General features: G+C 42.3%; 1 protein-coding gene across 1 annotated transcript in view; it reads left to right on the top strand.

Moving 5' to 3' along the window:
* Positions 1-16,469, top strand: part of CACHD1 (cache domain containing 1) — a 182,128-nt gene that overhangs the window by 155,275 nt on the left and 10,384 nt on the right. Inside the window, exons 17-25 of the mRNA XM_084636325.1 lie at positions 6,863-6,985; positions 9,001-9,100; positions 9,228-9,344; positions 11,196-11,356; positions 12,460-12,546; positions 12,769-12,885; positions 14,776-14,927; positions 15,129-15,290; positions 16,328-16,405. Of these exons, the coding sequence (XP_084492451.1) occupies positions 6,863-6,985; positions 9,001-9,100; positions 9,228-9,344; positions 11,196-11,356; positions 12,460-12,546; positions 12,769-12,885; positions 14,776-14,927; positions 15,129-15,290; positions 16,328-16,405 (1,097 nt within the window). The remainder of the gene's footprint in view (positions 1-6,862; positions 6,986-9,000; positions 9,101-9,227; positions 9,345-11,195; positions 11,357-12,459; positions 12,547-12,768; positions 12,886-14,775; positions 14,928-15,128; positions 15,291-16,327; positions 16,406-16,469) is intronic.

The raw sequence follows: 16,469 nt of genomic DNA, 5'->3' as shown, positions 1-16,469 counted from the left end.
GCCAGCAGTTTCACTGTGTGTGGTGCAGCCCTGGCACAACGCCTCCTAGAACACAGGGGAAGCGTGCAACGCCCGTAGGAAATGGTGCAGTATACACTCCACTCTGCACACAGCCAGTTCCCTACACCATTGTTCCCATTTTGAGGAGTCTAGTGCCACTGGTGGTGAGAGACCTCTATAGCCCTTGCACTCACTGGGCTGGGTGCAGGTTTTCACCCTTAATCAGGAAAGCAAGGAAGTTAGGGGAAGGTAGCTTGCACTAACCTCCTCGGCTGCCTGTGAGCCAGTGCGTGGCTAGCCACAATATTATGCTCTATGCATGAGAGCAGCTTTGTTCGTTTTCATAGTGAATGTCATGGCATATCGGTCATGGACTATATCGTGGGTCAAAGGAAATAGAGCAGCCAGATTTCATACAAATTTTAAACTGCGATATGTCTGTTGGGAGGTTATATCTGTGTCCCTCTGAACTTTTTAACATATTGCACTATCAGCTGTCAGCCCCTTCATATACACTATCTGGGAGCATAATTTGTGCAGCCCCTTTGGAAGCTCCTGCTCTTCTAATTTGCTTTTCATCTAACACGGCCAGTTGTTTTTCTAAAACGAGAATGTTCTCCTATTCCGTTCGCTCCTTCAATGCTGGTATATTTTCAGATCCTTGTAGCTTGAGTTATTTGCTTACAATATGGCCTTACTCAGGTCTATCTTATGGGTACCAGTGTGAGCAATGTTGTGCACATCAGTTGGCTGCTTTGTGTCTGTGCTGGCGGTACCCAAACTTTGGCCTGTGAAGTGGTTACGGGGGGTCTGGAGGAGGAGCAGGAAAGCCTGTGCAATGGGAGAAGAGAAGGGCAGCAGGAGGCAGCGGAACCACGGGGGAGATGGGGACAGAACAGATAGCCAAATAGACTGATCAACTTTTTCTTTAGTTTCCTGAAATTACTGTTCCATGTAAGTAATTGCTGTATTGGCCATAGGGACATTGCATGGTGTTGAATGGGAGGGGAGGTAATTTGCACACTTGCAAATGGGGAAGGTAGGGCCATAAGACGCTCTGAGGGTATATCAAACTCAGGCTAATCCCCCTTCAGGCTAACACTTAATTCCCCTTCCATCTACACACAAATTCTGCTGACCCAGGACCCCATGGGGATGGAAGGTCTGAGTCAAGCTGGGACTCAGCAGTCAAGCCCTGTTGCTTTGCAGTACAGACTCGGCCCCACTAGGCTCATACTCTGGGAGTCTGCCAAAAATACCCCCAGTCCCATAGGCTGACTTTCTTTGTCTTCTAGACCGTCAAGTTTTCCTACACTGCACCACAAACAAAGGGCTAGACCTGCCACATTTTGGGAGGGTGCTAGGAAGTCTGGGATATGAGTGGCTGGACTCCGGCCTACCTCATGCAGTGTGGATGCTGGAGCCCAAGGTTGGGACCCAAGGTTCAGCAATTCCTAACCTGGGGTTTCAAATGAGTGTAGACACTCAAGCTCTAGGTTAACAAAAGCAGAGTCTGCTAACTCAAGCTCTACTAAATCTGGGCTTACATTGCAGTGTAGACATACCCTGAATTTCTCTATATGAAATTTTGAAAGCCCCTGGCCTGTGCCATTCAAAACCTAGAGCTTAGCCATTTAGTGTAAGAATGTCCAAAAATGTACTTGTTTATATGGGAAGAAACTGTACATGCCAGCCTCTACATGCACAGACAGGAACCAAATCAAAACAAAAGATCCATCCCCACTTCTGGAACAACACACCACCCATAGCTATAAACACGGTCCTGATGTAGGAAGAAACATTTTGTGTATTGCTGATTCTTCTATGACTTAAAAAAAAAAAAAAAGTTAATGTAGGCCCTCTCATTTTAAGAAAACATTCAGTGTGTTTCACTTTGTTTCTGGAGTTGATATTCATTGCTGCATGTCTTCTGTCATTACTCGGAGGAGAGGGGTGAGGTCTTTATATATAAAACCACTTCAATATTTGAAAGGATCCTTTGTGATTCAAAGATCAGATGATTTAAAATAATTTGTCTTCAGGCCAGACATTCAACCAAACGATAAGATTCCATCAAATTAGGGCATACAATCTTTGAAGAGTTCAGTTTTCACTTCTATAGCTCTCTTCATATTGAGTACATTCTTAATATTCCTGCTAGAGACACTGTAATATTTCAGAGATAAATATTAGCCACTCAGTTTGGTTTGTATGAAGAATATTTTCCAGCGTTTTTATTGGCGAGCTGTCTGCTATGCACACTCCAACTAACATCCCAGCAGGAAGAACTTGGTTTCTAGCATTGCTCTGCTAAATAGTTCGCATGGCCAGCTCTGAGTTGGGGACATTAGTGGCAGTGCTGTTTCTAAACACTAAAATATTGAGGGCTGCTTTTAGTTTTTCTTCAGAAATATGTAGACTTTGTTTGATCTTTCCCACAGCCAAAAAACATCTGTCCATCTTCCTTGGCAGGAGCATCAGTCAGGGCTACGTAACTATGTGGAGCTTTTCACATAGGGAATCATTTAAGAGAATAAGAGCTTCTTCTCTGAGGACGAAAATGTACTGGCTCTTTGTGGTGATATGTAAATTTTTTATTTTTTTCTTCTGTTTTGTTTAATAAGAGACAGTTCAGATCATTTTAGGGAGACTTATATAGCTGTCATTGAGGCTCCAAGTATTGCTTGATCAAAAGGATACTGTCCCGTGGGTTAAGCCCCCAAATTAGGTTTTGTGTTTAAAAAAACATTTCAAAGGCTTAATGTTTTCTTTAGAAACAGCTATTCAGATTAAAACGGTTCCTGCTGTGTTTGGGACCAAATATTACAGCATTCTGTTACCAGGAACCGAAATTGCAAAGAGACCTATAAACAAAAGTGAAACTGATCAGTAAATTTTTATTGTCCAAGCTGAATGAAATACCCCTAAGCAGCAGCAGTGAGAGGTAAGATGTTTTCATTGTAATAATCTAAATTGTCATTAATAATAGAAGTTAATTTCCTCTTTCAAATATAATTTTTCACTTGATTGTGCCTCTTAACTTCTTCCATGCTCTCAGCCAGTGTGATCATCTTGTTCATCCCTTGCCAGTGCACAATACTTGAATTTCTTCTGTTGATGTTTGATATCATCAGAATACATCCATGAACTGACTGCTTCTTTCTTGTTCCTGTTATATATGGCGTAGTATTTGCTTCCAAAGATTGTGAAAAAGACAATCCATGCACAAAATAATGTTTTTTTCTAATACAGAATATATTAGAATAGCCTTTTGTATGTCTTTTACGGGGGGGAGAGGGGGACCATCTTCAGGACATTATGGTTCTCCTTCTTGTTATATAGAACCAAATATGATTGTATTACACTGGAATCCTGTCTCCCTGAAATTTTTTAAGATAAGAACAGATTTAATTTAATGTATCTATTAAAAGACTATATGCTTGATATGTCCAAAGGGATTTTTAGGTAAAATATAGCTATGGACAAAAAGCTTCAAGAGCTAAATTAGCAAAACCATCCTCTAAAGTGCCACTAGTAACATTTTTGAGAATGCAAACCGGTCTTTACATCCTCTAACTGTGTTCTGTGATGTCTACCTGACTTGCACGTGTAAATAGATATGTTCTCATGTTTCTGAGGATTTTTGCCCTCACAAAACTAAAGGCACAATTTTTGTACGGGCTCAGTTTTGTGCAGGGAACAGTTTTAGGACTGACTGAAATTAGGGACCTCAGTGCATATATTGTGGAACAACATGAGCACGATCACTTCATCAGGCCAGCTTTCTTTTAGATGGGTGGAGTCATAGCACAGACAGGTTTCTTTAATCCACTAGAACTGATTGATCTGCTTTTTATTTGTGTGAAAAATCATCAGATGGTCAGCATCTGGAATATTGGCAAAGAAGCCCCCGCTGCATCATGAGGCCAGCTGTCCCGTTCCACTGGCTGCTGTATCTAGGCATTGACGTTTTTTATTCTATCTTCACAGTTGAAATTCTTTTAAAAAGTTTCAAACTAGCATTACATTAAATAGGTCTATTCTCCCATCAATATATAGGGTGCTTAGAAGGGAAACAGGCATTAATATAATCTCTGGTGAGTGGGTATACAGCAGTAGTTGCCAAACTTTTCAGGGTCACACACCCCTTAACACCCTGTCCGTGAGCCAGGGCCGGAAGCGGGGCTCCCAGGGCCGGGGAGATGAGGACAGGGGTAAGCGGGCCGAGGGTGGATCTGTGGCCAGGAGCAGCACAAGGGCTGGGTGTGGCGCCAGGTCTGGGTGTGAGGCCAGGAGCCAGGGCCATGGCTCAGGGTGGGGCTGGAGCAGAGTTAAGAGCGGAACAGGGCAGGGTGGCACTCCCTTCCTGCCACCCATGGGGGCTGGCCTGTGCCCTGCTGTGCTCCCCCCCCCAACATTTTCCTCTGCACCCCCCATAGGGGGGCATACCCCACAGTTTGGGAACCTCTGGGGTATACAATACCCCAAAGAAGGGGGTCCCTCCTTCCTGTCACGCCCTTGTGGTGCTCCTAGGAGGAGGCTCTGCCAAGACAGACAGCAGCATGGGGGTTTGGGGGTTAAATCCTGGCAGAGGGTGGAGGTGGGAAGAAGAAGTTGGTGTCCTATCTAGAAGAGGCTGGGCTCAGGGAGTTTACAGGGAACATCTAGGCTACTCTCCTGAGAAGAAAGACAGGATTTGCCAAGGTAGGGAGCTTTGGAAACACAAGTGATGTCCTGTTTGTTGTTTTGTTTTGGAGTTTCACAGGTTCTTAACCATTAAAGGGAATGTCACTGGAGACTTTGTTGGTTTTGGCTCTTTTAGTGGAACAAGAACTCTCTAAACAAACCAGAACCCTAAGAAAGCATGTTGTTTTGCTGTGAACTTTCTAACCGGCCACCAGTCTCTGGCCACGAGCACTCTTTGGAGTACTGCATAGTTAATGGAGAAAACAGCACGGGTGGGGAAATAAAAGCAAATGATTGAGGAATAGGAGAGCTTTCCAGCACTGTTGTGAAGCATACTTTGGCATATGCGCTCTAAGATTGTGTTTTGTAGGTCTTTGATGTGTCAGTTGCTAAGGTAACCATATGTATTCTTGAGCTGCTGAGCAAAATGGGGACACCAGCAGACCTCCACATATGGACAGGATACTATAATTCGCAGCAGCTGCTGCTGCAGGTCTTAATCATCCACAAAAACTGAAGATCCTGCTTTATTCCTGAATGTGAATTTTCATGAATCTGTGTCCAAGTGCAGTTTCTCTATGCTGGAAAATTACATTGTGGCAGAACACGTTAACTAACATGATTTTCAATGAAATCTAGCCCTCAGTATATGTCTATCTACATGTCAGCTAGGACTCACTCCAGGGTTAACCATGATGAGCTTGATAGGATGTTAAACATGGCATTCTTTGTCTGCAAGGAGCGTTTAGTATAGTATTAACTATATTTTTAGCACCTAATGTGCTTTTACATGAACCCTTTTTTTGCCAGCTGACTTTGAGGTTTGTAGTCACACACCTCAGTGGCATAAAAGCCAGTGGTTTGAACTGTCCTAGGCAGAAAGGAGGTTCTGAAGAACTGCAGAAAACGGTTTTAAAAAAAAATGTGGAATATGGTGTCGTCTTGTGTTTTGCTCTCTGCTTTGTAACTTCCAATCTATTTGAAGTAATAAACATTGTGACCAGAAGGGGGCAACCTCTCTTTATGCTAGAGAAGGTTACACTTTAAAGAGTTTAAACTAGATAAATAATAAAGACAAAGCTTTGGATTAAGAATAAAAACAAGTCCCCTTCCTCCCCTCCCCCCGGGGAGGTTTCACATTGTCTGAAGAGGGGCTTCATGCTCCCTTTGGCATAGTAGGAGAGTGAGTAAAAAGCCATAAAAATTATAATAAGCAGAAGGCCACTCAGTTCCCGAGAAGCTGAAAAGATTCTTTAAGCAGCAGCATCCTCCCCCAGGAAGCAGGTGTATTGCTCTGTAATTGGTGCTGAGAGTAAGGGGGCCGTGAACTGTGGTGATGCTGGGGAGTGGGGGAAGGAGACGTTTTCTTTTTTGTTTAGGGTATTTTTAACCCTAAATTACATTATTATATGTGTAATGAAAGTGAATATCTGTTGGCCCCTTAAATTACCTGCTTAGATCACTTCACCACGTTTGAGCCTTTCATCTCGCTTTCCAGTAAAGAATCACTCTGGCGTAATGAAGACCAGATCATATGGCATAAAGGAATGCAGTGGAAAATGAGTCTTTCTGATATCTGAGACTTTCTTCTTCTCTACAGACTTGCTATAGCAAGAGTGCAAGTGATGTGTTCAAGCGAAACATCTGGAAGTAGTACTCCGGTCCTTACTGTGCTTTCTGCTATGCAAGGGATACAAGCTGAATCACTATGCAAATACTGGGTGGGCTGCATATGAATGAGCTAAAATGCAGGGACATAACTTTGGGTTTCTTCAGCACTCAGCCATGATCGTGTTCCATTGTGGGAAATACTCCAGGTTTAACGCGTTAGCTGGTAAAAGTACAACCTAGGTGGGGGCATTTTGTTCACCTCGACCACCAATTGCATGTTAAGATACAACTGTCCTGTTCACAGTGGGTTTCAAAATATGTTCGTTAAAACATTTCAGCAAATGTGTTTTTAAAATACCTTTTATCCTAAGCTAGATAAGCCTGATGGGGCATGAGCTACACTTCTTAACTGAGTGCAGGTCTGAGCCTGGGTGGATGTCATTTACATGGTGCGGGGGTTGTATGCCTGTCTGTATTTACTTCATATTAAACTCAGCAATCTAAAGTATTTTGAATGCTCAGTTATTCATATAGTTCTCAAACCTGCTTCTCTTTTTCTTTTTAGTGCACAAATGTCTTCAGGACATTCTGTGGCTGTGATGGGCATTGACTTTACTCTAAGGTACTTCTATAAGGTTCTAATGGACTTGCTACCAGTTTGCAACCAAGATGGAGGCAACAAAATAAGGTACACCTTTGGGTTACTGAGTTAAATTAGTCTTCCCTTTCATGTGGTATATCTTCAAACATTCTGTTCCTTGCTCTGGCTCACCTTCTGTATTGCAATCTGCAGTCATTATCTTCATCAGGACAATCTGGACTCTTGATATCAGAGATTGAACATATATGAACAATCAATAAAGTATAAAAAGGGGAAATAATTCATTCTTCTTTGTATTATTCAGGCTTAATACAAATGCTCATAAATCCATCATAAGATGAACACAGCTTCCATTCATTCCGTTACTCGTTCTTATCCTGGAGTATTTTTAGATACTTAACTGGTGACACTTAAGTACTTTGCTGTAACTCTCCATCACAGGACACAGAATTGGGTGCTCTCAGCCCTGGAAAGTGCTGTGGTGTTGAAACTGTTTTGGTTTTTTTAAGAGCATATCTTCCAAGTGTTTGTCAGGCATTTGATTTTAAATTGGTGTCCTCAAAGCCAGACCAAAAAAAAAAACCCCAACCCAAAACAGTCAGACTGAACAGTCTGAATAAAAATAATTTCCCATCTCCAATCAATCAGGATTCATCCCATGGTATATTTGATCATAAGTCTACTAGTTCGCCAGTTGTCTATAACATCTTCCAGGAAAAACAGCAGACAAGAGCTGAATTTCTCACATAAAAACAAAAGTTGGATCGGAAAAAAATTCATGTTAACTTTTCACGCCTCCTTCTTATATTGTGAAGAGTACAAGCCTATCTATTTTTTTTTGTGCAGGTTACCTTTAAAATTATGTGTGTGGGGTTTTTTTACGTTTAGGTGATACAGTCAGGACTTTACACTGTACACGCAGTTGTGGGAATTGTACACTTGTAAAGCAGCTCCTGCAGTTTCTCATAGTCCCAGGCAGGAGGCGGGAATGCATGCACAGCTGCAGGACCCAACCAAAGCTACCGTTAAGCTGGGGGACTTTAGCTTTACTCCTGCTGAGTTCTTCAGGAGCATTAAGCGGCCTACATTAACCTCTTCCAGTTTCCTTTCTGTGACCACACGTTCTCATGATCTTTGCACAGACTAAGCCCTCTCCCTAGGATGCCTGCTCCTTTGCCTTCCCCTGTAGCACTGCTTTCTGTGTCTATGGTAACAGAAGGAGGAAGGGAGGCAGGCGTGCTGTGCAGAGGGACTGCCAGAGATGGAAAGGCCTTGCAAGGAGAAGGAGGCTTAGCTGCTGCAGAGCCAAAGAGGGAAGGAAACTGTGAGAAAAGGGTTAGACAACGCAACAGTGACTGGGGAAAAAGAGGGTGACAGGAAAGGGACATAGGAGAGAAGGAAAATAAGATATTTGTCTTTCTGTAAGCGCTTTTATAAGAGGATCTCAAAGCACTTTATGAATGTTTTAGAATGACGCTTCCCAACACCCCATTTTACAGATGGAGGGGCAAAGGCACAGATTGCATGCTTTCCCCAAAGTCACTCTGGAAGAGATGGGAATAGGAAGGGAAGTGGTGTGTGAATTTGGAGTTTAATGGACATTCACGTTTTCATAAGAATATTAAGTGGAGGTGACTCTCCCCATTAAAATGAAACTAAAAGCTTGACAGTACTTTAAAGGGCAATGTCTGGTGGAAAATTGTAGGAGAGTCCTTACATTTGTTACTGGTAGCATTTCAGGTTAAGCTGTTAAAACTTCTAAAATCTGTTTTTTCACTATTTATGCTATTGGTTTACTTTGTGCATTCCTCTCAAATTAGACAATGGAAATAAAACAAGTGGTCTTATTTCTGTGTCCAGTCAATTCCACCTTGAGATTCTCAAGTATTAGTATATTGTTGCAATACTGGTTGGTTTGTAAACTTCAGGGAAATATTGATATGTTCTTTTAAAAACTATTTCCATTGAATTTTTAACTGACTTTTTTTTTTATTGCCCAGGGTTTTTTGTTAACGTTTCTTTTTACAGCCATATTTAACCTACCCATTTCTTTAAAACATAAAGACACTTCATGAATAATGCATTTCCTTTATCTTGGGCAGGTGCTTTATTATGGAAGATAGAGGATATCTTGTGGCACACCCAACTCTCATTGATCCTAAAGGTCATGCTCCGGTAGAACAGCAGCATATTACACACAAGGTATGGCTAAATCCTCTTTTTCTTCCTTCTTTTTTTCCCCTTTTTTTGAAAGATTACGGAATGTACTGAAGTCACTTTTTATGCCTTTTTTTTTTTTTAAGGTAAAATTCTCTTCTTGTCTTCTCAGGAACCCTTGGTAGCGAATGACATTCTAAACCACCCAAACTTTGTGAAGAAAAACCTCTGCAACAGTTTCAGTGACAGAACAGTTCAGAGGTTTTATAAATTTAACACTAGCCTAGTGGTAAGTGTTGTTTGTTTTCTTGTTTTACTTTCTGAATGTATTTTGGTTGGGTTGGATTTACTTTGACTGATGCACAGGTCAATCAATGTTGATCACCAGGAACAGCAAAAAGAGACCCAAAACTAACTCTTTGTGAAGGGCAGCACATGGTGGCACTGTAGAAACATAAAATCAGTGGGCTAGATTATACAAACTGTGGTCACATGAGTGGTGCCAGGGATTATGAATGTGAGTATTTGCCAAACGTTACATAATCTAGCCCAGAAGTGAGAGCTGAGACGTTCTCTTCCCTATCTTTTTTATTAAGGGTTTTTTTAAAATGTTGGTTTGGATTCTTCTGCAGTGGATCCAAGCTCCTTATGTCCAGTCACCAACCTCTCTGTTGTCACACCCTAGTGTGCACAGATGGGGTCTTCCTCTTTACTCCTACCCTTCTCATTTGGAGCCTTTTACACTATTAGCTAGATAGAAGCTATTAGGTAACAAAGTAGAAAATATATCAACATGCACTTAGTATAATTTGTCAAATTGAAGTCTTCTAAAAATCTCAAGTAAAGACTGGTGACGCTGTCTCATATAGAGCTTCTCCCTGTTCTTTATCTTGCAAACAGACTGTAATCTAATATTCTTGTTTGCAGTATTGTTGTTGCTGTGTTGGTTCCAGGATATTAGAGAGACAAGGTGGTGGGTGAGGTAATCTCTTTTATTGGACAGACTTCTGTGGGTGAAAGAGACACACTGGGTTCTGTGGGGCTCGAAAGTGTTTCTCTTTCACCCACAGAAGTTGGTGCAATAAAAGAGATTACCTCACCCACCTTGTCTATATAACATTCACGACAGCCATATGTTGTTGTGCAGAGTGTACTGAGTACTGTGTCACAAATCCATCCTTACAAGATCACTGTGGAATAATGTCAAAAACTCAAGGCTCTGTGAGAGAAAGCTGTTGTTTAAATGCAGTTTTCTAGGATTATTAGTAAAAGTGTCAAGAAAATTTCTGAAAGCTCCGGCAAGTTAAATGGATCTATGTTAGAACAGGATAGATTTTAACATGTTTCCTACAGTCAAAATGCAAAATGGGTTGGAGATGGAGGGAGGGAGGGCAGGCAGGAGTTTTGTTGTAAAGGAAAATGCCAAGGACAGATTTAGATTGCATTGTGTGAGTCAGAAACAGGAATGCTTTGGCTTTTCAGATAGTTCACAGCTGAAGTATATTTTTATAGTACGTGTGCCAGCAAGTTATCAGCAACTTGTGATGGTGCCTGCCAGCTAGAACTGAATCTCTGTGTGAGGGTAACAGGTAATTGGCATCAGGGGCATTGCAGGAATTTAAATTTCACTGCTTTTGTGGGGGGCACATTCTGTGCCTCCACCGCGGCCCGGGGGGCCAGAGGAGCTGGCTGCTCCCACCACTATTGGGGAGGGGGAGCCATGTCCCTGCTTGGGGCCCCCCTCCCACCCCACCCCGTGCACATCCTTGATTGGTATGATGGGGAAGGAAAGGGAGGAGAGATTTATTTGAATGAGGTATTGTCTGCTGTCAGGCAGGATACTAAACTAGAAACCATTATGGCACATCATAATGTTATAAGATAAACAAATGTTGTTAATCTTTCAGAAAGTGCTTAAGTCATCCAGTACTGGCTCAGTTTTGCTCATCTCCCGAACAGGCTGATGAGTTAATTTGTATGCCTGTTATCTGAAGAAAAGGCATGCTACGTTCATGTTTCCTCATAGATTTTGCTTCAGCTTATGGTTCTTATAAATAAGGCTTGGGGGCGGGAGAAAGGTTTTAACTCACTAGGTAGTATGTTTCCTGCTACATCTCCGACGTGCCTTGCTTTTCCCTAGGGTGATCTGACAAACCTTGTGCATGGCAGCCACTGTTCTAAATACAGACTGACAAGAATACCTGGAACCAATGCCTTTGTTGGAATAGTCAATGAAACCTGTGACTCTCTTGCTTTCTGTGCCTGCAGTATGGTAGACAGGCTCTGTCTGAACTGTCACAGGTAAGAGAGTGGTTTGAAGTGAATTGGCAAGTGCAGGTATTGGTTTTTGTTACTTCAAATGAAGACTGAGAGCACTGGTCGTTTTATAGGCTAAGCTAACGTGTGCGGTGCAACTCCTGTGTCAGAACAAAACAAATATTGTACCTGCATAAATAAAATGCACTTTATTTGTAATGAGTAGGGTTATTATCCTTTTTTATAAGGGTTTGCAGATTTATCAGGTTCTCTTTCATGGTGCACAGTAGTTTTAAAAAAAAAAATGGTCATATAAGCTTTGTGGGAGTTTAAGGCATTTTCCCCTCTGTTCCTTGGCTTTTGCCAGTGCTCCCTTTTGTTTAACGTTCAGGCATGTGAATCACTTAGCTTGCGAATGGGAGTGCTCATCTGGGGCAAAGTTATTCCCAGGTCTGAGTGTCTGCAGAGACCAGACCTTCTTTACAGCCCATTAACACTTGCCTTTGGAATATGATGGAATATGTGGAATATGATGGGTTGTCACATAGGTGCCAAGCTTATTGCCTTCACACCCTGTCCCTGCAAATACAATAAAAACGTGATACAGCTGCACAGGAGGGAAGGAGCTTTGGGTGGGACCACCCTGAAGAGGTATGGGGTGAAGGAGGAAGAAGAGATTTCTCTGCTGCTTCACATTCAGGGGCTTGGGAAATGTGGCAAGGAGAGGGCTAGTAGCTCCACAGGCCCATTGGAGGTATGCCTCTTATCTGCAACTCAGAATAGGAGCCAGAGGAATTGTTCCACCTGGGGGTGGGAGGGTTCCTTTCTCCCAGCTGAGTTCCTAATGCTCAGCCTGACTGAGTTCCTAATGACTCAGCTGTAGCAACCTGCATGGAACTTGGAGGGAAGAGCCCAGGTTGCTGGAGGGTAGGTTGTGGAGAAGGCACTAGTGCACACAAGGCCAGTATGTTAGCTGAAGTTTCAATGTCTTGGTAAATAAACAGTTCTCTTAATAAAGAGCCAGTTTAGTCTTACAAATCGGGTGTCTTTTCAGTACATGGTATGTGAAACACTGGCTCTATGCTGGGATTAGGATTTGGACTTCAGTTTATATTGATGCAACTGGCCATTTTTTCTTTTTTCTAAAGAATGGAACAAAATGAATGTGAATGCCCTTGTGAATGCCCTCTAGAGGTCAATGAATGTACTGGCAACCTCACCAATGCAGAAAGCAGGTGAGAACAAGTATCTCTAAAACTCGAGTAACATTGTTATTGTGAGTATTACATGTTATAACCCTTGAATATGGTCTACTTTCTCATGCTACCATATATACAATGCCCGGTAGAATGGAGTGATTAAACAGTTGGATTATACTTAGCAAAGTTTAATTTTCTTGATTGGCTATCCTGGAATTCTTTTTTGTGACATGATCTCAATTGTTTTCCCCAATGTAGGAATCCTAGTTGTGAAGTCCACCAGGAACCGATGACATTCACAGCAATTGATCCTAGCCTACAGGATGCTCTTCCGCAATGTATTAACACGCGGTGTAATCAGAGGCTGGAGAGTGGGTAAAGTACAGTGTTTTCCCTCTCTGAAAATACGTGCAGGGCTTGAAATTATTAGGAGCTGTTATTTATTCTAATACAGACATATCTTCCCTTGACATTAAATAAATGAAGTGCTATAAAATTGTAGCCTCATACCATGATGCTGCCATGCAGTAAACTTGAGACCTCAGGATTCCCATTTGAGTCACCTAATGCCATTAATAGCAGACAGAGAACCATATTTTCCCTCAGTCACACCCTTTCTTGACTACATTGAAGTCAATGGAATGCACCAGTGTAAGTGAGAGGAGAAATGAGCCGTAGAAAGGACAGTGAATTCCACCTCTCATCTAGAGAGGAAAGTGCCACAATATTTGCCTACACTTTTTGAAAAGCAGATGACCTTTAAGGTAAAGAGTGGTCATAGAAAGATTGGGAGTAGGCACTGCGTAACCAAGGATTTCTGTCAGCAAAAAATGAACTGTATGTCACCTAAACTGTGATATGAGTATAGTAGGCTTTGTGGCTCAGGTCATGACTAGCAAAGATCAGGGCCAGATTCTCTGAGGCAGTCAGTTTTGTGGAGTGTGGCAGAGCTGGTGGAATGGTAGGGAGCCAGTTATAGCTCACTGATTCTTTGCCCCGACACTGGTTAGAGCATTTGAAGAGGGAGAGACATGATCCAGACGGGGATTCCTTCATGCTGAGAGAGTCTCCAGCCAAGGAGTTATGGGCGGTCTGCTCTCCCTTAGTATTGCCTGAGTGGTGCAGAAAGAGGAGAGCAGGCCAGTGCATTTGGCCCTTTATGACAAAGCTGCTCTTTCCTCATCTGATTCACCTTGTGTAACTTAAACCCTTATAAAAAGAAAAGGAGGACTTGTGGCACCTTAGAGACTAGCAAATTTATTTGAGCATGAGCTTTCGTGAGCTACAGCTCACTTCATCGGATGCATTCAGTGGAAAATACAGTGGGGAGATTTATATACACAGAGAACATGAAACAATGGGTGTTACCATTGAAGTGTTCACATCAGCCACACTATCAGAGGCTCGTTCACCTGCACATCTACCAATATGATATATGCCATCATGTGCCAGCAATGCCCCTCTGCCATGTACATTGGTCAAACCGAATAGTCTCTACGTAAAAGAATAAATGGACACAAATCAGACGTCAAGAATTATAACATTCAAAAACCAGTCAGAGAACACTTCAATCTCTTTGGTCGCTCGATTACAGACCTAAAAGTGGCAGTTCTTCAACAAAAAAACTTCGAAAACAGACTCCAACAAGACCCCACTCCCGCTGTTCCTCAGATGTTCTTGTCAACTGCTGGAAATGGCCCACCTTGATTATCACTACAAAAGGTTTCACCACCACCACCCACCCCACCCCCCGCTCTCCTGCTGGTAATAGCTCACCTTACCTGATCACTCTCCTTACAGGATGCATCCGATGAAGTGAGCTTTGGCTCACGAAAGCTTATGCTCAGATAAATTGGTTAGTCTCTAAGGTGCCACAAGTCCTCCTTTTCTTTCTCCTTACAGTGTGTATGGTAACACCCATTGTTTCATGTTCTCTGGGTATATAAAATCTCTGCACTGTATTTTCCACTGAATGCATCTGATGAAGTGAGCTGAAGCTCACGAAAGCTTATGCTCAAATAAATTTGTTAGTCTCTAAGGTGTCACAAGTCCTCCTTTTCTTTTTGCGGATACAGACTAACATGGCTGCTACTCTGAAACCTGTCATTAAACCCTTATGACATTTCTGTAGCCAAGCATCAGAGCTGTGAGGCTTTATGGACAATTTTGGTTCCAAGTTGTCTAGTGACTATAAATATACTGAGATACACCCAACCAAAAATGATTTTCTCTAAGGTAAAGCCAGCCTTTTTTCTTCATTTCCAGGGATTGCTTTGGCGTGTTGGACTGTGAGTGGTGTATGGTGGACAGCGATGGAAAGACCCATCTGGATAAATCCTACTGCGCGCCTCAGAAGGAATGCTTTGGTGGCATTGTGGGAGCTAAAAGCCCTTACGTGGATGACATGGGTGCGATAGGTAATTCTGAAATCCTTTTATTGAGGATACATATTTAACTGTTAAACTGCCAGTATTTTGTTATATACACCATCAATGTAGGTGCACAAAAGTCATGTACTGAAGCCTTGAGTTTATTTTAATGTTATAGAAATGCTGATTTAAACCTTTTTGCAAGATATTTATGCTCTGGTTTTTTTATTGGTTTTCGGGTTTTTTAAGGAGATGAGGTGGTCACTTTGAACATGATAAAAAGTGCTCCCGTTGGTCCTGTAGCTGGAGGTATTATGGGATGCATCATGGTGCTCGTTCTGGCAGTATACGCGTATCGTCACCAGATCCACCGGAGGAGTCACCAGCACATGTCACCTCTTGCTGCACAGGGTGAGCTGATAACTCATGAGGGAGATATTAGCAGTGAGGATAAAAATTTAGCTGTTTTGTACATTCTTCTGCCTAGTTTCAAAGATCATTTTTTGGTTTATCCCTTGGGAATCCTTTATTCTTGCTTCTCTTCTGATCCCCATTTTATCTCCCACTCCCCTCCTTATGTAAATGATGTATTTACTGTCCAACCTACTTGTGTGCTACTGTCCGCTGTTGGGTACACAGCTAGACTTGCTGCCTCCTTGGGAAGACCTGGACAGAAAATGCTAGGGCAAGTCTCAGGATGCTGTGAATATGACTTTCCTCGAGCTAAAGCAGTAAACCCAGCTTAATACCGGTCCTGTCACTTCTGAATAGTAGGTTGTTTTCTAGCAAGTAATAGGCGCTGTTGCCAGCGGTTTATTACAATTATAATGTTCAAAATGCCTCCGTCGGGGCTGCTTTTTGGTTGTATCTTTTTCTCCCTGGCTCCTCACTTGCACTCTGAGAGAAATTCATCATTGTGGCATCTTTTACTTACAAAAGGAAGGGAAGAAGAGCAAAATTATGAATATTATTATTATTTGTAATACACGAATACTAAAAAAAGCTCCAGCTGAAACTGGGGCTCTGTTGTACTAGACACTGTATCAAGGCATTCAGGTTTGCAATCTAAGTAGTCAACCACACAAAGTGTGGTAGGGGAGATAGAGGCATGAGGAGGGGAAGTGATTTGCCCAAGTCTCAGAGCTGAGAATAAAACCCAGGTCTCCTGACTCCCTGTCCAGTACCTTATCCACTGGACCATACTGACTCAGTCTGAGCCTGTTCTCTAAACTTTCTGCATCGCTCAAGTCTTACACATACAGTTCCTTTCAAGGATACCGGCATATCCTCTTCCTGGTACGTCTAGTCCCCAACTGGCCCCAAAGCATAGTACTCCAGCACAATAACGCAGAGTGCTTCCACCACTCCACCAGGCTGAGAGTCGTTAATGAGTTGATCCAAAATTTTTCTCTTAACAGTTACATTTTTCTGTTTGTAATGGTGTGTAGAAATGTCAGTGCGTATGTCCAACCTGGAGAATGATAGGGATGAGAGAGATGATGACAGCCATGAAGACAGAGGAATCAGTAAGTGCTGAGCTGTGTCACTGTAAAATATGCCAGTATTAGGCTTAAGATTTGGTGAGCTTCT

Source organism: Lepidochelys olivacea (assembly GCF_965140295.1).
Source record: "Lepidochelys olivacea isolate rLepOli2 genome assembly, chromosome: 8".
NCBI lineage: Eukaryota > Metazoa > Chordata > Testudines > Cheloniidae > Lepidochelys > Lepidochelys olivacea.
This window is presented reverse-complemented; position numbering and strand designations above follow the sequence as displayed.